Genomic DNA, 24584 nt, shown 5'->3' with positions numbered 1-24584 from the left:
TGTTTGATGTCTGCTTAAAGCCACAAGAAAGTCATCTGAAAACTATTACTAGCATTGCTGTCTGGATATAATTTGCAGGTTTTCATGTTCTTTTCATCGTCACAAAATATTGAGGATAAATTGTAATTATGGAGATTTGAGCTCGGTCTCTTTATTTGCTAAGGTAATTATTAACAGCCAATCATTTGGTAGCTTTTATGTAAGTGTGTCATTTTTTATAATTGTGTAAATTAACAGCTACAGCTGAACCTTATTTTAGAGGATTAGCTTAAAAAATTGAAACACTATCATTCAAAAGTTTGGAATTTAACAAAATAAACCCCGTCTGATTACAGTTAATTGTATAAAATGATTCTAATATGCTAGCTGTGTGAGCCTTCACAGGTTTCAAACAATTAGAAGGAAACTGAGAATCTGAAAATGAGAAGACAATCACTGTTGTGTGTGTCTAGAATAATGAGCTGTAGGTTACTAAAATGACTGGTAAATCTCACAACAAGAATAAAGTTATAATAAACATTTACAATGCTTTGTGTGTCAATAACGGAGGCCAAATTTCGAGCTAGACAGCTTGACAGAAACTTTAATCATTTCTTATTGTTGCCAGGAATACTTGAAATAATGAGTAAAACATCTACAAATGCCTTTTGGTGTCTAGTTATTCTATTTAATTTTTTTTATAAGTTATTAATGAATATAAAACAACAGCAAATGGCAAGTGATTCTAAACTTGAATGGTGTTTGAGTACTCAGGTTTTTTTGCCATTAAATCACCACCACCTGTGTCAGAGAGCATTAGCCAACACTGATCCCAGCCTCAGATGCTCCACCTACTGAGGTATGGATGCAAAGCTGGTCACAATTATCGGAAATTTGTCAGCTGCACTCTGATTGGCTGTCTGCATATCCATGCACTGTCTAAATCTGTACAATACCTGTTCTGTGATGACTCCTTAGGAGCAAGGATTGGTTGGATAGTTGCTGGACTGAAAAACATTCACAACATTACATCTTTAAAAGGTATGTAACAGTTTCTTTGAGTCATTTAGAAGTTAGCAAGCGAAATTTCCTCATGTTTGCCAGCGCATACTAAGTTTGTTTTGCTGTAGGCCCATTTTGGGAATAGCCCACCTCTATACATCACTCAGAAACAACAGTGCAGTTGGTTATTTTGTAAGTGAGTCAAACGACCCCTTTCCTGGGCTCCCAAGTGGCAGAACGAACATTATCAGGAGATCGAGGGTTTGATCCCTGGTGATGCTATGGCCGTCCGTGGCTGGGAGCCCAGGACAACACAATTGACCTCGCTCTCTCTGGGCGTGTAGCATGGCCCCCTGTCTCCCCCCCATCACCCAGTGCAATGCTGGCCAGCGCAGGTATTTGTTAGCTTTCGCCCTCCTAGCACTGGTGGTATCAGGTGATTGGGGGTCCTAATTAGTGGGTGGAACTGGATACTTTTACATTGGGGAGAAAATTGGGGAAAAAATAAAGAAACAAACAAGAAAAAAACAACCATTTCCTGTTAAAGTAGGCGATTCTTAAGCAACAAGAGAAAGAGCATTATAAACCATATAGAGCATTATAAACTAGCTGCATTAGCCCAAGCTAAAGAACCAAACATACATTGGCCATTTGACTACATTTTGGATAAGAAGCAAATTTGATAAAGTTGAATTTTTGCCAAATTGTTTATTTAATAGCTTCTATCTGCGTCTAGTCAATTTCACTGATTCCTGATCAGCAATCACCACTAAAAACTTCAGGTTTTTTGTTATCATATATATCATCATTCTATAACTCATCACTGAAACAAAAGTGTAATTCGCCTAGCAGTCAGCAAGTTACACAGGGGCCTTTATGAGGCAGAACAACTAATAGGTTAACTATTTAGGTTTCTTTATCAACGCAGTTGAGCCCTTGCTGTAGTCTTATCGCTCTCTTTTCTCTCAAGTTTGTTTGAGCACAGAGAAACACACAAAAAAATCACAGGTGGACATTTCACACGCTGAACTCACCTACAGCTCCCACAGATCTCCATCTTGACCATTTCACTGCATTCTTGTTTTGTATCCTTTTCACTTTAGACATTATATCTCAAGTTATCATGATGAATTCACGCTGGACTTACCTCTTGATTGCATGCTTTGGGAGTCTGGCATCTGCAATGTACTTTGATTTGGTGCAACAGAAGGAAAAGTGCATCATTGAGGAGATTCCAGAGGACACTCTTGTCACAGGTGAAGCAAGCATGCTACGTTCAATATCTACCAGTTCTACCTATTTTAGATATTCTGTAATTTAGTTGTATGCTCAGACTAGAATGTTGCTGTAAATGTTTAAGGTTGCATCTATTTACAGTATAAGCAACGTAAATGTAGCATTAAAATTGTTCACATTCATTATGAAGCTACCTAATGACGGTGGTAAAACAAAAGCTACTGAGTTTTCTCTTCCCTTCAGGTTATTTCTTTTTAGAGCACTGGGATGAAAAAAAGCAAGACAACACTCCACACCTTGGCTTAACTGTCACTGTCAAAGACCCTAACCATGAGGTTGGAGAAACAGATCACACCATATTAATTACACAGTGTACACTTTAGAATCATTTCCGCTACCTGACCGCATACAAGAACCATTGAACGTCTTCTATTGTACGCAGGTACTGCTGATGAAACGTTTTGGTAGATATGGAAAATTTACTTTCACATCTCATGCTTCTGGTCAGCATTTCATCTGCGCGAAATCAAACTCTACCAGATTCTCCGTGTTTGCAGGCGAACGGCTGGTGAGTTAAGGCCTTATAAGGGCTTATAATTTAAGGTGGATTATACATAAATGACTTATTTATTAAAGTCTGTCATGGAGAGTTTGCCTATGGATGTTATGAACCAGAGTGTGTTTAAATGCAAAGGTGGACATTTTTAATTCTTAAGCGTCTTTTTTGTTAACCCTTGTGTGGTGTTGGGGTCTGTGGGACCCGTTTTGAATGTTTACCAAAAAGAAAAAAATACTTTTTCTTTTAATATTTATTATTATTTCAACCTTAGATTCTTGGCCTTTGTTCATTTTCTGTGAAGAACATATAAAATAACCCATTTACATTACACATGTGGTGTTGGGTGAACCTGCAGGGAATAAAAGTGTGGAGGTGCTGTGTCCTTCACTCTGTTCTCCCTCCTACATGGCCTGCTGTTAGTGTGTGTGTGTCTGTGTATGTATGTGTTTGTATATCGCTGCTGTCGGAAGAAAACCTTGCATCTCCATTTTTGTTGTTTTTCAGTTTTTGACATAAATTAAAAATGCCTGTTGCTCTTTACATTGTGTGTAAATTTCATGAGGAATGGACTAAAAGAAACGACCCAAAATGACTTGGTAAAAAGTCTGGTTCCATTGACTTACATTAAAACGTAAAGTAGGTTTTTTCCTTCTCCTGTAAAGTTACCATTTTGCAGATACGAGGTTTTCTTCCAACAACAGCAGTGTGTGTGTGTATGTGTTTGTATATGTGTGTGTGTGTGTGTGTGTGAGGGTGGACAACATGGACAGGCTGCTGACTGGCTACAGCTGCTAAAGGAGAACGCTACGCTGACCACTTGTGATATTTTAAACATCTGGCATTTTTACATAAATTGTTATGACTGTATTGATTTAAAAAAAAAAAAACAATAATACGGTCTGTCAGACCCACTGAGTAACAACAACATCAACACCACACAAGGGTTAATTTTAAACAGGATGTGTTTGAATTCATGACATAATTCCTGATTTTTAATTAAAACACTGAAGCTATTTGCCTTGCAGGACGAGTTCCTTTGAAATGCTTGCACTTGCCCCTGTGATATTCTGTGTACTGAACAAATGACTGAAACTTTCAAATGTCAGACTTCAGTTTGAACTAGTTCCCTTTCTGTTAAAGCACTGATGTAACGTTCCATTTCAATTCTGAATCTACATGATCAGCCAATGCATCGGCACAGTAACAAAACACGTTACCTTTACTCCTGATGTGCAGAAGGTGCACATGGATGTCCAGATGGGAGAGCATGTGATTGATCCCAGCGCTGAAAAGGCAAAAGACACAGTCAAGACAATGGAATACAAAATAAGGCACCTCATTGACCAGATCCAATACATTAGCAAGCAGCAAGACTTCCAGAGGGTGAGGAATCAGTTCAAACCAGAAAGCGTTTAGGAATTACTTGCTTGACCTCAGACAAAAATGAGTGTACTTCTGACCATGTTTTACAAAAGTGTACTGTCTTTAAAGGGCAATTCCACCGATTTTTCAAAATGTCTGCATAATTCAGTTTTAGAGATATAAGCAAAGTCATTCACAGTGGTGAGATATGCAATAGATCATTTGTAGAGAAAGTTAGAGACTTTATAGTGGTGGTGATAGGAACCAGAGGTCACCATATCTACAACACAAATATAGCCATTGTATTTACTATCCAAAACCACCAGTGAACCTAAATGTACCTTCTAAGTTTCATATGTAATGATGAAGATGGTAAAATAGTGGTAAATCTGAGTAAATCTGAAAAAAAAATCTTTGGGGACTATTTGCCTGAGAACAATCTTGATGTATCCCTCCACCATAAATAGATTAAAATAAATTGATTACAATACGTTTTAGGCCAAAACTTCATCACAAAACTATCATAAAATAATGCCTCAGACATCAGGATGAGAATTCCTAACCATTTCGTGTAATAACTTCCTGTGAGGGAGCTTTTATAGGTGGACGTCTGGTTCCTATCACCACCACCGTGAACAATTCTGACACTGTTTCACACCAAACCACTCTGAATGACTTTGTTTACATCCTTACCATTTAATAATGCAAAATTTTGAGAAACTGGTTCAGCTTTAAGTAATTATTGAGTATTTAAGTGCAATTTGTAACAGTTTATTGTGCTGTTACTTGCAGGATCGTGAGGAAACCTTTCGTCAGATGAGTGAAGAAACAAATGGAAACGTTTTGTGGTGGGCAATTATACAGACCTTGATACTGCTCACCGTTGGAGTCTGGCAAATGAGAAGCTTGAAAAACTTTCTAATTGAAAAGAAATTGGTATAATAACTCAAGCTAACATGTCATGTAAAATGAGCATATTAGCCTACCTGATATTACCAACTTCAAGTTAGTCAGCCTTGTTACACTAATAAATATGTGTATAATTATGTTTTGATGTATTACTTGACTGATATAATAAAGTGCTGTTACTGTTCATAAGTTGTCCGATTTTGTACCTCAGCTTTAAAGAGGATCTTCACAGATTTTTCAAACATTCTTCATAATTAAATGGTTCAGATGCACTCAAAGTCATTCAGAGTGGTTCGGTGTAAAATGCTCCGTTATAGAGAAACTTAGAGTCATTATTGTTCACAGTGGTGGTGATAGGAACCAGACGTCCACCTCTGAAAGCTCCCTCACAGAAGGTTATTCCATGAATTGCTATACACTGCCTGATGTCTAACACATTGTTTTATGATGGTTTTGTGATAAGGTTGTGGCTTAAAATGTATTTGAATCAATTTATTTTAATCCATTGATGGCAGAGGGGTACATGCAGGGCATTATATAGTCTTATTTTGACCCCAAAGAAGAATTATTTACAGTTTATTACTATTTTGCCATCATTAGCATTACATATAACTCAGCAGGCACATGTAGGTTCACTGTGGCTTTGGATAGCAAAGAAAATGTCTATATTTGTGTTTTAGTCAAGGTGACCCCTGGTTCCTATCACCACCACTGTAGAGAAATGTGAGTCTGTAGGTTTCTTTACGATAAGCCATTTCACGTCAAACCTCTTTGAATGACTTTGTTTACATCTCAGTAAACAAAGTTTTCCAGAAATTTTAAAAAATGGTGGAATTCCCCTTTATCCCCTACTGGGCCATAGATATACATACCCAGTGCCGCGTTGTCTGTTGTTTTCTATCTGAGGTCTGCGCGTCCGCCATGTTGGAGAGGTCAAGATCCGCTTGTGAACAAAATCACTTGTACTGAGAGACGAAGAGTCTCAGGATTAAATCAGCCACAACTTCCTTATTACTCAACCGGTTTTCACCACGTTTGTTTTGTTATAATCCTCATAGATTAATCTAGACTGCACTGACTGTTCTCAGTAGCTTTTATTACTTTAATAACTGATCGTGATGATTAGCCGTCCGGACCAGCAGGAAAGTATTCAGTCTGCACCTGACGTTAAAAACCGACTTTAGCGCGAGTTCCGGTAGAAACATAATCACATACACATCAGCAAATCGACCAATGTGCGAATCACTTCTAATATTAATTCACATAGAAAAGAAAGTAAACCCCCCAAAACACAGTGAGAGGGACGAAGTTGAAGTTGGCTCTCTTATTCGCCAGCTTCTTGTTCAAGTTTTCCTGTTCCGCCTTAAATGGTGCAGCAGTCGCTCTCTGGTGCCTGAAGCTGCACCATTTAGGTTAAGGTGGAATGGGAAAAGCGGAAAGTTGGAAATTCAAACAAGAAGCTAACTTTATATCCGTGTAAGGTGCCAACGTTAATCTATTAAAATATCTACACTGATGAAGGAATGCTATAATTTACCCAGCTACAAAGCTTTAACCATCACTGTAAATACATAACTTCTAAATAAAGTTAAGACCCCCTGAATGGACTACTAAATGAAATAAGCTTAATATAAAACCAGAGGAAAAACAATCACATCAACAGGTTCTCTGTGCCTCACCAACCACACGGCCATATATACACATAAACACCACACAAACAATACGCATCACACAAACATGAGTGTGGATCGCTGCGTTCCCTCCGTTATATAATCCTATCCCGTTTTCTGAGAGCAATATTCCTGAAATAGTGTAATTTTGGACAGTATCTTTCTTAAACTGCCGCTCTGTAATGGTACTGAATGCAGTCCCGCAGCGATGTTGACCTCCCTAAAATGGCGGCGCCGTTGACGTGCCTGACGGGACCCAACGCGTCATCTAGGTATGTATCTACGTACTGGACAGTTAGTCTGCTTTCCCGCGCATCGCTAAATAGCAGCCAACGTCGCTACGAAGAAAATCGAAGCAGCGCCCTCTCGCGATAACTAACGATAACTAGCGCAGCCCTGCTAGTTTGCAGAAGTAGCCGAAAGATAAACAAATCAACAACTGCCTAAATCTGCAGAACAGACAGCCGGCATATTTACGCTGTTTCTGAGAGTTGTTTAAACACTTTATTCAGCCATTATTCAGCGAATTTCCTCGTCTTCATAAACCACGAGCTAGCCGGCTGGCTAAGCTAACAGCCCACAGCCAGAGCGGAGGAGGCTAACTAGCTAAAAAATTAGCTTTCCACCTTTTACTTGCTGCTTGTGGGACGACGTGGGTGAGTTGAGGCTTTTTGGCTAACTAGATAACGTTAGCTAAAGTATTAGGCCTTAAGAATATGTACTTATTTTCCATTTATCCGTTTACCAAGAAAATATTATCATACTGTGCTTTGTGTGCACCTTTAACTGTCAGAATAAGCTTCAGTCTTCAGGCAGTGTTTATTGTCTAGTTTATTGTCTTCAGACTGAACTCTTACCCTGTTTTGTAAAACGTCTAAAACCACACAGAATATGTCCAGTTGGATATGCTGTAACTCGTGCTTTAAGTCTCCAGGACCTGACCGCCAACTGGCCGTGACAAATTGTGGTCATATCATCTGCAACGTGTGCTTCCAAAAAGGTATTTTTTTGTTGTTGGTTTGTTTTGCTTTTTGCTTTTCTTTTTCCAGAGGTCAACTTGGCTTATTCAGCACTGTGCAAATGTTTTAGGCCAGGCGTGTCTGCAGGGTTTCAGTCCAAACAAGCAGGAGCACATCTGATTCTGCTTGTTTAATTAGTTGGTCTCGGTCTTCAAACAAGTGAAATCAGTGTGGTTTGACCACCCTGGCCCTTCGCAGATAAGACTGGACACCGGTCCATGGCCTAATACGTCTTAAAAAGAAATGTAAAGCTGGTTATCTAGCCAGTGAGTGTTGATGGGTTGTTTAGAAAACATATTTTAATCTAATTCTTCATTAAACTAAATTAAGTGTGTTGTTGATGGAGTTTAAGATGGATGGATGGATGGATGGATAGATAGATAGAAACTTTATTGATCCCGAAGGAAATTTAGCAGCCAGTAGCAGTCACGCAACACAGGACAGTAATAATAATAAGGGTGAAACAATATAAAAAAAGGAATAAATGCAAAAAACCTATCTACAGGCATATATTCAAATAGAAATATACAAAAATCTGCAATAAGATCTATAACCTGAGATAAAAAAGGCAGTGCAGTAACAGCATATAATGACAATACTGAATAAATATGTGCATATATTGGTACTGAAATAAAGTGTCTAGGTGTGGAGTGTCCAGATGTGCAAGATGTAACAAATCCATGAAATGGTTGGAGTGCATGGAGAACCAAACCTCCAGAACCAAACCTGTTCTTCTAACTGTACTTCAGACCAAAATATTAATTGCTTTTTTGAGACATTCTTTTTCCTTTGTACTGTTTTATGTTTATTATTTTAATGTTATGTAATGTTTTACATGTGAAAACATCTAACTAGTAAGATCAGTAGTTGTGAAACGTTTTTATGGTTACACACCTAAATCTTCAAGGGTGCTTTAGTAGAGGCACTGGTTCTATATTGAACCATTTCATGCTTAAATGGTTCTTTGCCTGGTGATATCATTCTTCAGATTGATGGAGAACATGTTGTAAATGGTTCTGTACCTAAAAATGGTTCTCTATAGCACTAAAAAGAGTTCTTCTATTGTCACAAGTTTGACATTGTAACAATAGCAGAACACTTTTTAGTTCTATTTTTACAAAGGTTCTGTGTAGAACCATATACAACACATTCTCCATCAATCTAAAGAACCATTTCACCATGCAAAGAACCATTTAAACGTGCAAATGGCTCTGCATGCACTCTTAAAAGAGAGAGCTCTTCAGGGGTTCTTTAGTAAAGACAGTGGTTCTATATAGAACCATGAGCACCCAAAGAACCGTTGGCATGCTTAAATGGTTCTTTGCATGGTGAAATGGTTCTTCAGATTGATAGAAAATGCATTGTATATGGTTCTATATAGCACCGAAAAGAGTTCTTCTATTGTCACAAGTTTGACATTGTAACAGTAGCAGAACCCTTTTTAGTTCTGTTTTCAAAAAGGTTCTGATTGATAGAAAATGTGTTGTGTATGGTTCTGTATAGCACCGAAAAGGATTCTGCTATTGTTACGATTTAAAGCTTGTAACAATAGAAGAACCTTATTGAACCATTATAGGACCACTGTCTTTACTAAGAACCCTTGAAGAACCATCTTATTAAGAGTGTAGGACTCATGTTTCTAAATAGAACCAATGCCTTTAACCCAGAACCTTTGAAGAACCTTTAAGTGTGTACCCAAGACTTGTACACAGAACTTTATGCAATGTACCATTGGACAAATTCTGGATATGAATGATCACACCTTGTTCTCGGTTCACGTGTTTTTGGTTTTGGGCATAAATCTGAGTTTTATCAAATAAGTTTGTGTGTTTACGTTCCACATGACTTTAGCTGCATATTTGCTTTATAAGATTAGAGCTTACATTCATGGAAAAATCTATCTTCCTTTTTTATGGAATGGGAGCTCATCAAATGTTAGAATATTCCGCCATCTAGTGGTCGTTATGTATGTTTACAGAGTGTCACTAAATGGCCTCCTTGTGTTGTTTGGTTGGGCATAACTTTTAGGAAAAGAAGGCGAGTGTCTGATCTGCAAAGCAAAATGCCAACTGTCTCCACTCTCAGACAAAGTAAGAGGCATCAGACGTTTTAATTCTTGTTGATTTATCACACTTAAGGCTACAACATATGATAAAGCTTTTTATACTCCTTGTTTCTACGCTCATTGTCCATTTTATCAGCTCCACTTACTATATAGGTGCACTTTGTAGTTCTACAGTTACAGACTGTAGTCCATCTGTTTCTCTGATACTTTGTTAGCCCCCTTTTACCTTGTTCTTCAGTGGTCAGGACCCCCATGGACCCTCACAGAGCAGGTACTATTTGGGTGGTGGATCATTCTCAGCACTGCAGTAACACTGACGTGGTGGTGGTGTGTTAGTGTGTGTTGCGCTGGTCTGAGTGGATCAGACACAGCAGTGCTGCTGGAGTTTTTAAAACACCTCAGTGTCACTGCTGGACTGAGAATAGTCCACCAACCAAAAACATCCAGCCAACAGCGTCCTGTGGGCAGCGTCCTGTGACCACTGATGAAGGACTAGAGGATGACCAACACAAACTGTGCAGCAGCAGATGAGCTATCGTCTCTCACTTTACATCTACAAGGTGGACTGACAAGGTAGGAGTGTCCAATAGAGTGGACAGTGAGTGGACACAGTGTTTAAAAACTCCAGCAGCACTGCTGTGTCTGATCCACTCACACCAGCACAACACACACTAACACACCACCACCACGTCAGTGTTACTGCAGTGCTGAGAATGATCCACCACCCAAATAGTACCTGCTCTGTGAGGGTCCATGGGGGTCCTGACCACTGAAGAACAGGGTAAAAGGGGGCTAACAAAGTATCAGAGAAACAGATGGACTACAGTCTGTAACTGTAGAACTACAAAGTGCACCTATATAGTAAGTGGAGCTGATAAAATGGACAATGAGTGTAGAAACAAGGAGGTGGCCATAATGTTATGCCTGATCGGTGTATGTCTCATTTTTTAGAGCAGCTCAGAGGTCAAGGCACTCTTCTCGGATATCAACATAATTGCAGCCAAGTACCTCTCAGAGATTAACAAGGTGATGTTTATAGTGGTTATGATATGCCTGTTTAACCTGAAGTCTTTCCACTGTAATACTCACAGTCTGACCCAATAACAGTTACTATTTTAAATAAAACACATTGTTCCCCCTGTTTAGGTCTTCCAGTTCCAGGCAAGACACCAGAAAAGGTTACTAAACCACTATCAACAAAAGGCAAGAGTCACTTTCATGAGCCAAATCATTGTAATATGTATGTTTTGCTTATAAATTATATTATTACATATTATTATATGTGTTATAAATTAGAAGTATGTCAGAAAATTCCTTTTTCTTTCATAGAGTGAAAAAATGAAGGAGACTGTGATCAAAATGCAAGAAGAGATGCAACAAATGTCAAAGTAAGATTTTCACAAGACGTTTCATGACTTCGGAATGAATTTCATGAAATTATGCACTGTTTCCTATTTAAATGTTTTGCCTATTGATTTTGTGTAGAAAAATTACAGAGCAGAATGCCTACATATCAAAGTTGGAAATAACTCTTCAGCATCAAAGGTATTTTCAACATAATGATAGTTAGAGAACTTAGATACTTGTACTAATATTGTGGGAGAAAAATGGTTTATTTGAGGTTATAGTAGTTTACTAGAGGTTTTGATTTGCAGTTCATTCATACAGGAATAAAGTGATCATTTGAGTTGCATAATTTTGCAGAAAAGCTTTCAGAGAACACAAACCTCCTCACAGCATGTGCTTTTGTAACTTGCACTTCTTCGCCAGTTCCAGATTGGCCTCACAGTCTAACAGGGATGTTCATGCATCGGCTAATTTCAAACCAGGTAAAGGTCGTACAGTGAGGGGAAAGTATTCAGAACATTTTCTTTGCTCTTATTTAACGTACTTTCAGTGCATCTGTCCACTTCAGATTTACACACAATGCATTTTCAGTTTGTACTCAGATATCAATAAAAACAGTGTGTTCATAAGTATAGACAAAGATATTTTAGACAATGAAATTGATGGGTGGTGGAGAACATGTTGTATACGGTTCTATACGGAACGTTTTAAAAAATGGTTCTATGTAGCACCAAAAACAGTTCTTCTATTGTCACAAGTTTGACATTGTAACAATAGCAGAACCCATTTTAGTTCTGTTTTCAAAAAGGTTCTGTGTAGAACCATATACAGCACATTCTCCATCAGTCTAAAGAACCGTTTCACCATGCAAAGAACCATTTAACCTTTTAAACTTCTTGAGACCACTGGTGGTTCCTAAACGCACTCTGTCATAATCTTCATAACTTTCATATTTCATAAGCTGCATTCTAAAGGTGGGAGTCATATGAGAGCTGTAACTGTCTTCTTTCCAGTCAAATAGATGGGTGATGTAATTTTAAACCCTTATAATAAAAGACCATTTTTTTTTCTACTGAAAGTCGACCCATTTTTCCACAAATCTGGGCTATAAACTATAAACAGATGGCGTCTCTTCAGTGATCTGCTCTGTAAAAATTATTTTAATAAAAAAATACAAAGAGCGTCTAAGATTTTTGGCTTTCAGCAGTGAACTGTAAGGATGTAGCAATATGTGTGATCATAAAACACATGTTCTGTTAATTTGAGGGGAACTTAAATAAAAATAAATAAATAAAATAAAAATTGACATTTATTTCATGCAGTTACTGAATGATTTGCCTTATGCTTTGGTCATGTAAATTCAGATGGACAAACCAAAATATACCCACGAGCAAAAGAGGTTACACATGCAAAGGGCTCTACATACACTCTTAAAAGATGTGGTTCTTCAGGGGTTCTTTAGTAAAGACATTGGTTCTGTATAAAACCATGAACACCCAAAGAACCGTTTGCATGCTTAAATGGTTCTTTGCATGGTGAAATGGTTCTTCAGATTGATAGAAAATTGTATGTGGTTCTGTATAGCACCGAAGAGGATTCTGCTGTTGTTATAATTTCAAGCTTGTAACAATAGAAGAACCTTATTGATTATTGTCTTTACTAAGAACTCTTGAAGAACCATCTTTTTAAGAATGTAGGACTCATGGTTCTATATAGAACCAATGCCTTTAATCCAGAACCCTTAAAGAATCTTTGCACATTAATAACGTTAATACATTAGTACTGCAAAATCACTGTGGGCAGTTACAGCTTAAAATGTTTATGATAAGAAGAAAGCTGTTCACATTTTGCAGCACTGTGGCTCAGTTTTGGCCCATTCCACTTGGAAAACCGTCTTCAGTTCCCCAAGATTGCGAGAGTTCCTCTGATGGACTTGCAATTTCCAAGTTCTCCATAAATTTCAAAATGAAAGTCAGGAGGTTGGCTGGCAGTGTAATTCCCCAGGACTGTTTCCAGAGAAGAAGCCCCACATCAGGATGCTCCCACCTTTATATTTCACTGTTGGTATTGTGTTCTTAGGATCACACATACAACTGTTCTTACTCTAGACAGAGCAGAACTATTGCCAGAGTTCTGTTTTTGATTTGTCTGAACGCTTGTGTGCAAATTTTAGATGTGCATCTCTTTTTCATAGCGTGTAAGAACAGAGATAACTGCAGTGTCGTCCTTTGCTTATTGTTCTCTGCGTAACTTCTGTTCCTGCTGCTTTCAGGTCGTTTCTCAGGTCGTCAGCCTGACTCTTTGAGTGACTGCTCATGAAAAGCATTTACATGCACTCAATAATCCGATCATAATCAAATTTCTGCCGTTATCCGTTTATTGAAATTGTCATGTAAACACTATACTCCGATCTAGAAATCCGATTAAGAAATCCAGTAAAGAGAGCTGGATTTTAGCTCAGTAGTCAGATTTCTTGGTGCATGTAAACTCGTACTCTGATTTCTTTCGGATTTCTCAGTATCCACATGTGCGGAACAGAGGACAGTACCAAAAACAAGCGAGCAACGTTGCCACGAGACGCAACTAAGCACTTTTGGAGCGGCACTGAAACCAAACACGAAATATAGGATTTAAATATTCTTCATCTCCTAGATGATGTATGTTCATATTTTCAAGTGGCGCAATGTTTAAACAAAAGCCATGAAGTTTTAGTTTTACGTTACGTTTGTCACGTCGTCTTCTGTGAGTTTATCGGCTGGTTGCAAAGCAGAAATCTGATTACTGCCTGACTCATGTAGACCTGGAGTTTCCCCATTATGTGATCACTCAACTGCATGTAAACACTTTGTTTGGATTACTGACAAAATCTGATTTTCTGCAGTTATTGGATTATTGAGTGCATGTAAACGCACTCACTGATATATATGTATATAAACATATATATGTATGTATGTATGTGTGTTTTATATTAATGAGTACAAAGTCAAAATGCACTTTGTGTGAATTGGAAGTGGATATATGCACTGGAGCCATATCAAATAACAAAAACAAAATTGCCTGAATACTAGAATACCCCATGGTAGTGTATATACACACTATGGTCTTTACTTTCTTAAAACATTTTAGTAGTACTGGATCAGAAACCATAAAAACAGTCTTCTGATGATCACTGTGTTCTGATGAGTTGTGGAGGAGTAGGAGAGTGAAGGGCCTCCTGTAGCTTATCAGGTCTGACAGGTCTTGCTAAAAAGTGTCAAGAGAAGCACTTTGTTACCTGTAGAATGTCAGACTGAAAATACGGAGTAAAAGAAAGTGAAGGCTTGCAAGATTCAGCATTATTCTCTGCAATAATTAGAGTAGGAGTAATATATGTATAACAGAAGAGGGAGCTGCTGAGTCATTGATGACATTGTAGCCATTTGACAGAAAAACTTTTGTATAGTTATTTAGTAAATCAAGCCTTGACTAATAGATAATTTTTTTTTATTAATTGATCTTTTCCACTCCATCTACACAAGTGTCCTCAGGGGTGAAAATCCCCTATTCCTCTCCAGTTTCTCTGTCCCACCATTTATCCACCTCAAGCCTGTGAGTACCATGATCTGTATCCTTATTCATACTTTTTTTGTGCATGAACTCTTTTACTATGCAGTCTTTTATTGTGTATGTTTTTTTCTTTTTTGCTGTGATGTTATCCTCATAAAAAGATAGGGCAGCTATTATAAAAGACAACCTCCCTGCTTAAATTTAGAAACAAACTGGATCATTTACAATTCTAAGAATATTTGTTCTTGCCTTCAAAATGGAATCAGTGTCGTTAAATGTTACGTGTTGTAATGTGTTCCCCAAATAGTCAACAGTCGCCCCCCTCTACATTCCCCTAGCCCCAGTCCGCTTGGGCTGAATGACCGTAAATGGTTGACATATGGGGACTGTGGCACATTGTTTGCTTTAGCATTAGCATAGAGAATGGGGGTTGTCTCCAGTGCTTTCCTCTGTCTCGCTGTAGAGCCTTCTGCTCCAGAGCTGCTATCACAACAGTTCTGCGCTGCGAGGCAGAAAGGTGATCCTGTCCATGTAAACTCGGCGTATCCTGCCTCCATTCATCATAGTCCGTGATTAGTCTATAGTTGTTTGGATAAGCTTAGCTCTTATGGAGTAGGCGCCCACCACAGAGCTACAGTGGAGCAGGGATGATGGTATAATGGTCTGGATGGCTTTTAGATGTCTGGCTTGGCTGCTTTGACACACCGCCTACTGTCATGTCACGTGATAATGATAAAGAGTAACTTGCGCAGACTGTGATTTGACGAAGGATCCCATTCGATTTTAGTTTGATATAACAGTGAACCAGCTAGGGGGCACTGCCGAATCGTTTTTGATATCGGTTGTGAACAGCAAGGAAAAACACAAGAAGTGATGAAGTGGCCTGAACTGTTTGTGCTGTGCAACCACTCCCAATCACCTGTGACAGCTATGTGATTATTCTTTATTAGGACTGAAAACATGGAGGTTGACAGCAGGGGGTTTTCCCGTAAAGTAAGTTTACGCTTCAGTTTTAATCTGATTAAGTCGAAGGCGTTTATTTTTAGTCACTGTGAATGAACCATGTCGTCATTGTTTATCTACATTTCCAGAGTATTTGTACATTATTAGTCAGCCTACCTCTTAGTGGATTATCATTAGTAGGTCTTATGTGTTGCCACAATCAAGTAACCCATTAATAGCCAATGTGTTAATTTTTTTTCTGTCACTTACAGCCTGAAATTTCTGGAAGCGTGTCAAGACTTTGTGTCATCAGCCCTCCACAAGATGGCCGGATAGGTTAGTGAACAGAGGTCAAGTTTTTCATTTCTTTCTTATGCATAGATACTGGGGCTGAAAGATTAATCGTTTTTAAATCGCAATTGAAGAGAGTGCAATTTTCAAATCACAAGAGCAGCAATTTTTTTGTAGCCTACACTCTTAAAAAAGATGGTTCCTCAAGGAAAAGGTTGGTTCTTTAGTAAAGACAGTCATTCTATGCAGAACCATGAACACTCTAAGATCCATTTGCATGCTTAGAGGGTTCTATGCATGATGAGATTGTTCTTCAGATTGATGGAAAAAGTGTTGTATATGGGTCTATATAGCACCAAAATGGGTTCTGCGATTGTTATGGTGTCAAAGCTTGTAACAGTAGAAGAACCTTTTTGGTGCTATATAGAACCGCATACAAACACCTCCATGCAAAGAACACTATAAGCATGCAAATGGATCTTAGAGTGTTCATGGTTCTATATATATTAAAGAACCCTTGAAGAACCATCTTTTTAGGTTTGTACATTGTGAAAAATGTTGTCTTAAGTTTTCAGAGTGGAAATTGAACCTAATAACACAGAGCTTGTGAAATGCCTGTAGATTAAATAGACCAGTCAGAGGCAACCAAACCTCCATGTGTTGTGACATCACAACCACGACTTACTGGCAGTTTGGCCATTCAGGGGTTCAGCCAAAAAAGCTGGATATTCTGGTCTTCTTGGCCAAAGAAATCAAGCCTGAATCTCAATTCATAAAAATAATCGCAATATAAGTTGGAAAAAAATCACAATTAGATATTTTCCCCAAATCGTTCAGCCCTAATAGATACATGGATTTTCTTTCATATTCGTTTAGTGTCATCAGTGGTGAATTTTCACAGCAATTTAGCAGACATTTCTTGAGGTTCGCCAATTAAGACTGTTTTTGTGTGAAGAATTTACACATATATTGGTTTTGTTTCACCTTCTTGGTAACTGAAATGTAGCACCATTTTTGAAGCATATAAACAACACTTAGTAAGAGCTAGCCAGGCCAAAGTCCAGCCCCCACATGATCGGTTTGGTTTTACACCAGTAGAAACTAAGCTAACCCAAATTCCTCCCATATAAATTCAAGACAGCTCATTTTTTAAACTAATCCGTCACATAAATAAACGTACTATAAATGTCATGCAAATACATTTTATCATGCTGGTATTTGCTGTTCTACTTTATGGGCAAGAATCATTTTGCCAGTGTTTTTCACTAATCCTGTTTATAACAATAATATTTTTATGGTTTCAAATTGAAAAACTTGTTTAGTCCAAACAATGTAGAAAAACTGTATTGAATTAAATGTGTCGGCACAAATTTATCAGGCATTGCATTTGGTTGAGTTGTTCACAGATGGTAGGAGCTCAAAACAAAGTTTACTTTTTCATTTGTTGAAGACGTGTCGGTCGTTTTGAATAGAATATGTATTAATCTTGCTCACATACTTTAGCATAAAAAACACAATGTATTCGGTTGTGCTCTGCTCTCCCTCACTCCAACAAATATGTAGGCCAATGTACAGTACATGTTGTCTGTTATTAGGTACAGTTCCTCACAGAGCAGCAAGCCAGAGCTCTATGGGTAGCCACTCAGTGCGAAGTGCCACTGTCAGGTATTTTATTTGCCCACTTGTTATATCATAAGAACATAACTGAGATATGTGTACATAAAGCAGCATTGAAGCATATCTCCTCTGTTCCTGCCTGCAGTAGAGAATTCTCCAGTAGTCTGAAGGAGCCCATGCTGTCCTCGTCCAATAGTGCGCTTTACCGCAGAGAGTCTCCGTGGGAATCGCCCGTATTTAAACTGGCCCCAGCTTACAAATACCCCTCCACGTCCTCTCTGGGACCTCCGCCATGACATATCATAACATCCATCTTAAAATATCACCAGTCACTATAGAACAAGCGGCCTATTTTCGAATGGCTTCAGTACGAAGCTGCCCTGGAAACACAGCAAGTTGGCCGTATGCAAGAGCAAAAATATGCGTATTTATGCTTATTCTGAACGACTGTAGCCATTTGTAATTTACCCTCTGCTGATGCCGCAGTACTTCCAGATTAACTAGCGCTTTGGGGTATGAAATAATAGCCCCTCTGTGTTGTGCTTATGTCCATAAATGTCTCCGTATTTGCAGTAATCAATCACAGGCCTAGCTGTGAATGTTAATTTTTATGTGCTGTACCGTGATTCACTGTGTGTCAGCTGCACCTGTGAATCTGCTTCGGCAGTACGCGTTTTATTCCCCAAAGTCATAAATACCGTATCACTGAATAGTTTGAAACTGGTTACACATAGACAGCATGGTGTATGACTTATTAAAGTGATTCTAAGACATTTTGGACAAGCTTCTCTGCTTTTAATGTATGTTTCCAAGAAGCTGGAGACACTGTTGTCTAATCAAATCAATATGAATTCTTTTTTTTTCTTTCGTGCATCTAATTACAACAGCTGAAAAATGGGCAAAGTGTAATTCATTTGAGCCAAGTTGGAGAAAAAAAAGGCCCTTGGGTTGGTGAAATTAGGCTGGAGATATGGAAGGACGTAAGAAACGAACTTCAAGCCAAAATGAGTCACCTCAGCAACCCAATCCAACCTGTCCCTGTAAGGCATGTTCAGCCTAAATGAATCAAACCACCGCGTGGAGAGACATGCTAAATGTAATTGTACCATTGCTCTAAATGGCTTGTGTAACATGGCAGATATGACATATTAGAACAACCTCCACAGTCTTTTTTTTTTTTGCGTTTGATCTCTCCACACCCTCGAGGCATGAAAGTCTCTCCTTACCGTGCGCTGTTCTGGCTGTCACAACTGCTCTTAAGATTTACACAGTGGGATGGCAGGCGCTCAAGTGCTGTACTGTATGCAGCCATTATTTTTATGGGGATTGTTTTCGAGACAATACAAAGTACCGTGGGGTACCTGGAGGCGTTTGACATTTCAAGGTACTGGAACTTATTTAGCCCTGCTAGTTTTCCATTGGTAATAAGTGCACCGGGATTGCTTCAGGAAATAGCTTTTTAGGCCAACTCAATACTCTGCTTTGTATTCTACAGCAAAGGGAACGTTCGAAGAGCCAGCCGCACAACCATTGTCACTGGACAAAAGAACAAGGATGTATAGGAGTGTGCGAGATGTGTTCTTGTTTTGTAGGAAACCAAAGGCTGAGGTACAATATCTGAGCCAACAATACAATCCTGGCTTTCTAAAGCGCTTTTTACCAAGTTAGATGTGTAATTTTTTTCAAACTGAAACGGGAAAGCCATTTCTTTTTGGTTGCTTAGGTCAAGTTTGGAGTTAAATCGAGGTTTAGGCTTAAAAAGTCTTATTACATTTACAAACTTACATATACAGTACTGTGCAAGTGTGTTGGACATGTGAGAAAAATATATGTAAGGCAATATATCTAAGCGGTAAGCATTTATTTGTTCAAGTAGAATAAATGCAAATAAACAAAAATGATGATTTTGTATGCACTGGTAAGTTTAATCATTTCTAACCCACTGCTTGAGGAAGTGCAGTATTCACGGTTACCATCCAGTACCTAGTTCAGCAAATCAGTACTTGAATCAGCTGCTGCTGATGGAATTGAACAAATGCATGCAACGACTGGAGTGCAGTGAGAAGTCGGGAACCAAACCTGTTTTCTTCTAACTGCATTCATCTTACCAAGATATTTATTCTTGGAACTTTTCTAAGAACTTTAATAAAACTAAACATTCCTGTTCAGTCTCACTGTTTTCAACTTTATTTTTGTTCGCAAAAACACAGTTACTGCATTATCATTACCACAACAGTCATTTTTGAAGATAAATTTAGACTTTTCCCCAGCTCTTCTTTTCATAATCATTATACTGCTGTTGGACCAAGTATTTTAGAGCAGAATATTTAAACAAATTTATTTTACAAAATATTGAATTTTGCAATCTTATTTTATTACTGCAGTACATCAAACCATTCCCTTTTTTCTGTTTACTTGTGGAACATAACATTGTTTTGGTTTATGTTATCGTTATTAGACTTTATGAGGAAACGTGAACACAACGTTAATGCAAACGTTTTTTTTTTTGTGTATATATATATATATATATATATATATATATACATATGTATATGTATATATATATATATATATATATATATATTATGTATGTATGTGTATATATATATGTGTGTGTATGTATATAATAACTGTTTTTTTGCAAAAACTCATTTCCAAAATGGTAACTTAACAGAAGGAAAAGACATACTTTACTTTAAATGTAAGTCAGTGAAACCAGACATTTTTTCAAGTGATTTTGGGCCGTTTCTTTTGGTCCATTCTTCATGAAATTTACACACAATGTAAAGGGCAACAGACATTTTCAAATTATGTCAAAAACCGAAAATGGAGATACAAGGTTTTCTCCTGATGTGTGTGTGTGTGTGCATGTGTGTATGTGTATATGTGTGTGTGTGTGTGTATATATATAAAAATAGAAAATTCAGTAATGTATATAGAGTAGGTATGTCAAACTGGGGACCTTCTGGGCCAAATTGCTGTGGATATCAGCGCCTACCCTCATCTAACACTCTGAGTTCAGTTGATGAAGACTTTGCTAATTAGCTGATGCGCTGAATCAGGTGTGTTAAATGAGCCAGTGTGCTGAAGTCTGCAGTGTTACGGCCCGTGAGGACCTGACACGTGATATAGAGCTCCAGTTGATTTGCTAAATTGTATGAATACTGTATCTGTGATGATTATGATGCTCAAATATTCATGAACACAATTTGTGCTGTTTTCATTACAATGACAACATGGGTTGTGCTATTACTACATTGAGATACATACATACAGTCTGTTTCTTGGTTCTTTCCTAGCAAACTGTAGTAGGTTCAGTTAGGAAAAAGTATCAAGGGATCAAACAACTGAAAGCATCCCTCTTAAGGCTTGAAGATGACAGCGTAGAAAGATTTAATGGTCTTCTCGTGACTGAAGCAGTCCTGAACATGTTCAGTGATGCTGAGGTCTGGACTCTGGGGTGGCCAGTTCATTGCTCTGGAAACACCAGTGGCTTCTTTGTTTGATTTCTTCTTTTTTTTCTGTCTATTTCCTTTTCTCAGTAACAGTTTCTTGACAGCAGCCCATCCTTTCAGACCGACAGTTTTGAGTTGTCTTCCCACAGTGGAAGGATGGACAGAAAAGCAAGAGTGGAGCTTGATTTCTCAGATCAATCCAAGATGAAAACTTTAAGTAGTGTATATCTGATGGTGACACGTTTGGTGGGCAGCCAGGTTGCTGGGATAAGGGATTAAACAACCAAAATCATTTCTTTTCGAAATTGAAGATGATGCTGTAGGAGGATTTTGACATCTTTTTCATCACAGTGTATTACAAATGCTTTCACTCTCTGCTTAACAATGTCTTTCTGTCTTACCTCTTGGTACGTAAGGTTTGCTCTAGTAATGGCACATCTGGTTGCTGTTTTCCCCTGACGTGGTGGTATACTTCAGTGTGGGGCAGTGTGTGTGTGTGAGTGAGTAGGAGAGAGTGTGTATGTACAATAATCACTTCCCACAATTACTACAACAGGGGGAAAAAAAAAAAACGAACTCTTTGCAGGCAGTTAAATTTCCAGGCTGCTCACCTCGATGGAATGCAAAGGAAACTCACAAAATCCTGCTGGAACCTGGCGATCAGGGAAAGCAGCCTGAAACTGAAACCTGAAGCACTTTAGAAACTTCTGCAGATCAGGCCCTACCATAACGACACTCCAAAGCACATGGAATATGAGCATCTTTCTTTTCCTATGATGAAAAGTAATTCTTAACGATGCAACAAGCTGATCATTTGCATTCAGAAACCTCTAGAGGGAGGTAGAGGAAGAGCTGAGCATGTACTAATGCATATAGCTGAGGTATGGGCATGCACACACACACACCTGGTGCTCATTAGCTGTCCATATGCAGAAAGACGGGCCCATTGTGTTGGTATGGGTTCACCTCTCCGCTGCCTCTGGCTTTGGACTTCAAACTGTAGATTTAAATAACACAAATCTCAAGCAGTCAATATTATATACATCTGAATGGGCCCAGAATAGGCAACTTAATCCAAAAGGCTGACAGAAACAAAATGCCTTCTCAAAAGTTGGCATGGCGGCCCAGTGCGTTTAATGGCACTGCTACAAATCAAGAAGACATGGCCCGGCATTAAGTTACACGTGGCTAACTACAGCTTGACGAGCCGCCCAAATGGCCGTAATTGAATGCAAGGTTACATATGTTTGGCTTATGAAGTTCGCTCAGGCAGTGGAGGAGATTGAACAATGGCTTAATTGTGTTGTACAGATGTACAGGATACATTATGCGGTTCATTAAAAGACATGCAATCGAGTAATTCCACTATTAGGATATAGCTGTTCTTAACAGAGTCAAGGTGAAGCAGATTGAAAGTGAGAGGTAGACTCTGAATGACTGGAGCTTCGGAAGCCAGAAGGCCCAAAATCTTGAGTCTGATGCCATATAAGAGTAAACAAACAGCTGTCCTTATCGCCGCTGTCGGAACAAAACCTCGTCTCTCCATTTTTGTTGTTTTTCAATTTTGACATAGTTATAAAATTCCTTTATTTTGTGTAACTTTTATGATGAATGGACCAAAAGAAACAGCCCGAAATGACTTGGAAAAAAGTCTGGTTCCATTGACTTATATTGAAAGTAAAGTATGTTTTTTCTTTCTCCTGTAATGGTGTTATTTTGGAGATGTGAGGTTTTCTTCCGACAGCAGCGATATACAACAAACAAGGCATAGAACAAAATAGTCTGTGATGTTCTCCCATTCACCGTCCTCCTGTAGCAGAAGGCCTCACCTGCATGCCCTACTCACCCTAGAACGGTGGTGCATGGAAGCTTTACCTAGAACTATTCAGTCTTGATTTTTTTTTTTATGTATTTGTACTGACAGGTCATCATGATAGGCTTCTAGCAGTAATCACTGGTTTTCATGGATTTCTCATTAGCCATGTTTACATGCAGTCTAATAATCCGTTAATAATCCGACTAATAGCTCAGTCGGAATAGAATACGCCCATGTATGCACCTCAGTCAGAATAGACTAGTCCGACTGAGGCCATTCGGAATACAATTTCTATCCGATTGAACGAGGAGGGTAGTCCTATAAATAATCAGTTAAACAGTAGAATAATAGCCATTTAAACGCTTGTATCTGATTATGTTCCCAATCGGAAAGTTTAACCCTCTACTGCACGTGTTATGAGAGCAATCAAAAAAATATATATTCAGTTCACTTTTCTTGCATAAAACAGACCTGATTATTAAATTTCAAAACTTGAAAAAAAAATGTGTGCTGGGCCGTTTCTTTTGGTCCATTCACCATGAAATTTACACATAATATAAAGGGCAACAGGCATTTTAAAATAATGTCAAAAACTGAAAAAACAACAAAAATGACAAGATACAAGGTTTTCTTTCAACAGCAGCGATATGTAAACCACACATGGGTTCACTGGTGGTTCTGGATATTAAATAAAATGGCTATATCTGTGTTGTAGACATCATGACTCCTGGTTCCTATCACCACCACTGTAAAGAAATGTGTGTGGGCAAGTTTCTCTACAATGAACCACCTCGACTCAAACCACTCTGAATGACTTTGTTTGCATCTGAAGAGCTGAATTATGTCAAATCACTTTCAAAGCTGTCAGCATGTTTAATTTGCTTTATCCAGGGAATTACAAGCGAAGTTCTAGGAATTCATACTGGAGAAAACACAATACGACAGGTAGCAGGAAAACCAGGTTTTACGAAAGTCCGTCTTAATGCACAGACAACAGAAAATAAGAATCAGACATGACCACATCAGACGCACTGACAGCTACAGAAAGCAAAGAAGGAAAAGCAGCTCAAGAACCACAACAGAGCAACATTTTCAAAATAATATGAAAGCAAACATGGCATCCATAACCACTTCAAACGCTAACGCTCAGGCCATGAATCACCAAAGACACACACACGGCTTCCTCTGCGCTGCATGAAAGCCTCAACATCTTGCCATAATCACAATAATATTTTAAGTCAAATGCTCTGGCAGTTCTGTACTTCACGCTCGAGATCAGAGAATTCAATTCAAGTTGGAAATGAGAGCGATTGTGAGTTATTTGCGCCCTGGTTGGGTAAACTGAAGGTAATTGAGTCGGTATTTGGATGTAAGTAAGTCTTGGCCGAGCGCGAGTAGACCGATCAAATGGAGACGGACGCCTGAGCCAAAAATAACATTAGGAAACAAAATGTCAGGCTTCATTGAGTTATGGCACGGAATCACCCAAACACTGGTATTAGAACATAGTTATCTAGTGGATGATCATTTAGACTGGTTTAAAATACTATTGATTAGATGCAGTACATCATAAATAACGCAGTGAGTTTGATGGGTCTACTGTAGCTTCTGTTCCACCTGTTAGAGTCCTTATCTGAGTAAGAGTGTATGTGTGCCTGTATTTAGCTCTTTGTGGGCCGTGTAAGGAGTACTGCAGTACAAAGTAACGTGTTACAGTAATGTGAAGTAATGTAAGGCATTACTTAATGCTTTCTTAATAAGAATGACGT

At 38.5% G+C, this 24584-nt stretch overlaps 2 protein-coding genes across 4 annotated transcripts; both read left to right on the top strand.

Annotated features, from left to right (window-relative positions):
• The first annotated feature begins 893 nt into the window (after positions 1 to 893).
• Positions 894 to 5231, top strand: si:ch211-255i20.3 (transmembrane emp24 domain-containing protein 11). Of its 3 annotated transcripts, none has more exons than XM_036567871.1 (6): positions 894 to 1020; positions 2085 to 2237; positions 2461 to 2552; positions 2660 to 2785; positions 4013 to 4159; positions 4931 to 5231. In XM_036567871.1, the coding sequence occupies exons 2-6, from the start codon at positions 2105 to 2107 to the stop codon at positions 5078 to 5080; spliced, it is 648 nt and encodes a 215-aa protein (XP_036423764.1). In that variant the 5' UTR covers positions 894 to 1020; positions 2085 to 2104; the 3' UTR covers positions 5081 to 5231. The 3 variants fall into 3 exon arrangements, with proteins under 3 accessions (XP_036423764.1, XP_036423765.1, XP_036423763.1); XM_036567872.1 differs by lacking the exon at positions 894 to 1020 and adding an exon at positions 1967 to 1989; XM_036567870.1 differs by lacking the exon at positions 894 to 1020 and having other exon boundaries at positions 1997 to 2237.
• Positions 5232 to 7608: 2377 nt separating this feature from the next.
• LOC118806444 (probable E3 SUMO-protein ligase RNF212) lies at positions 7609 to 17955 on the top strand. Its single transcript, XM_036567867.1, has 13 exons — positions 7609 to 7717; positions 9765 to 9826; positions 10753 to 10827; positions 10948 to 11004; positions 11131 to 11189; positions 11287 to 11346; positions 11572 to 11630; positions 12769 to 12771; positions 14667 to 14736; positions 15645 to 15687; positions 15909 to 15972; positions 17523 to 17592; positions 17690 to 17955. Exons 1-13 carry the CDS (start codon positions 7609 to 7611, stop codon positions 17838 to 17840), a joined length of 882 nt encoding a protein of 293 aa, XP_036423760.1. The 3' UTR covers positions 17841 to 17955.
• The last annotated feature ends 6629 nt before the right edge of the window (positions 17956 to 24584 follow it).

The sequence above is a fragment of the Colossoma macropomum genome, unplaced genomic scaffold (genome assembly GCF_904425465.1).
Source record: "Colossoma macropomum unplaced genomic scaffold, Colossoma_macropomum, whole genome shotgun sequence".
Taxonomy (NCBI): Eukaryota; Metazoa; Chordata; class Actinopteri; order Characiformes; family Serrasalmidae; genus Colossoma; species Colossoma macropomum.
Note: the sequence above shows the minus strand (reverse complement) of the source record. Positions and strands in the feature narration are given on the sequence as shown.

What these genes read in the sequence shown, in the direction of transcription:
- si:ch211-255i20.3 (XM_036567871.1), top strand. Translation starts at nt 2,105, where the DNA reads ATGATGAATTCACGCTGGACTTACCTCTTGATTGCATGCTTTGGGAGT. An exon ending in AGAGGACACTCTTGTCACAG is followed by an intron (nt 2,238 to 2,460) that starts GTGAAGCAAGCA and finishes TCTTCCCTTCAG; the next exon opens with GTTATTTCTTTTTAGAGCAC. An exon ending in TCAAAGACCCTAACCATGAG is followed by an intron (nt 2,553 to 2,659) that starts GTTGGAGAAACA and finishes TATTGTACGCAG; the next exon opens with GTACTGCTGATGAAACGTTT.
- LOC118806444 (XM_036567867.1), top strand. Translation starts at nt 7,609, where the DNA reads ATGTCCAGTTGGATATGCTGTAACTCGTGCTTTAAGTCTCCAGGACCT. An exon ending in CAACGTGTGCTTCCAAAAAG is followed by an intron (nt 7,718 to 9,764) that starts GTATTTTTTTGT and finishes CATAACTTTTAG; the next exon opens with GAAAAGAAGGCGAGTGTCTG. An exon ending in TCCACAAGATGGCCGGATAG is followed by an intron (nt 15,973 to 17,522) that starts GTTAGTGAACAG and finishes GTCTGTTATTAG; the next exon opens with GTACAGTTCCTCACAGAGCA.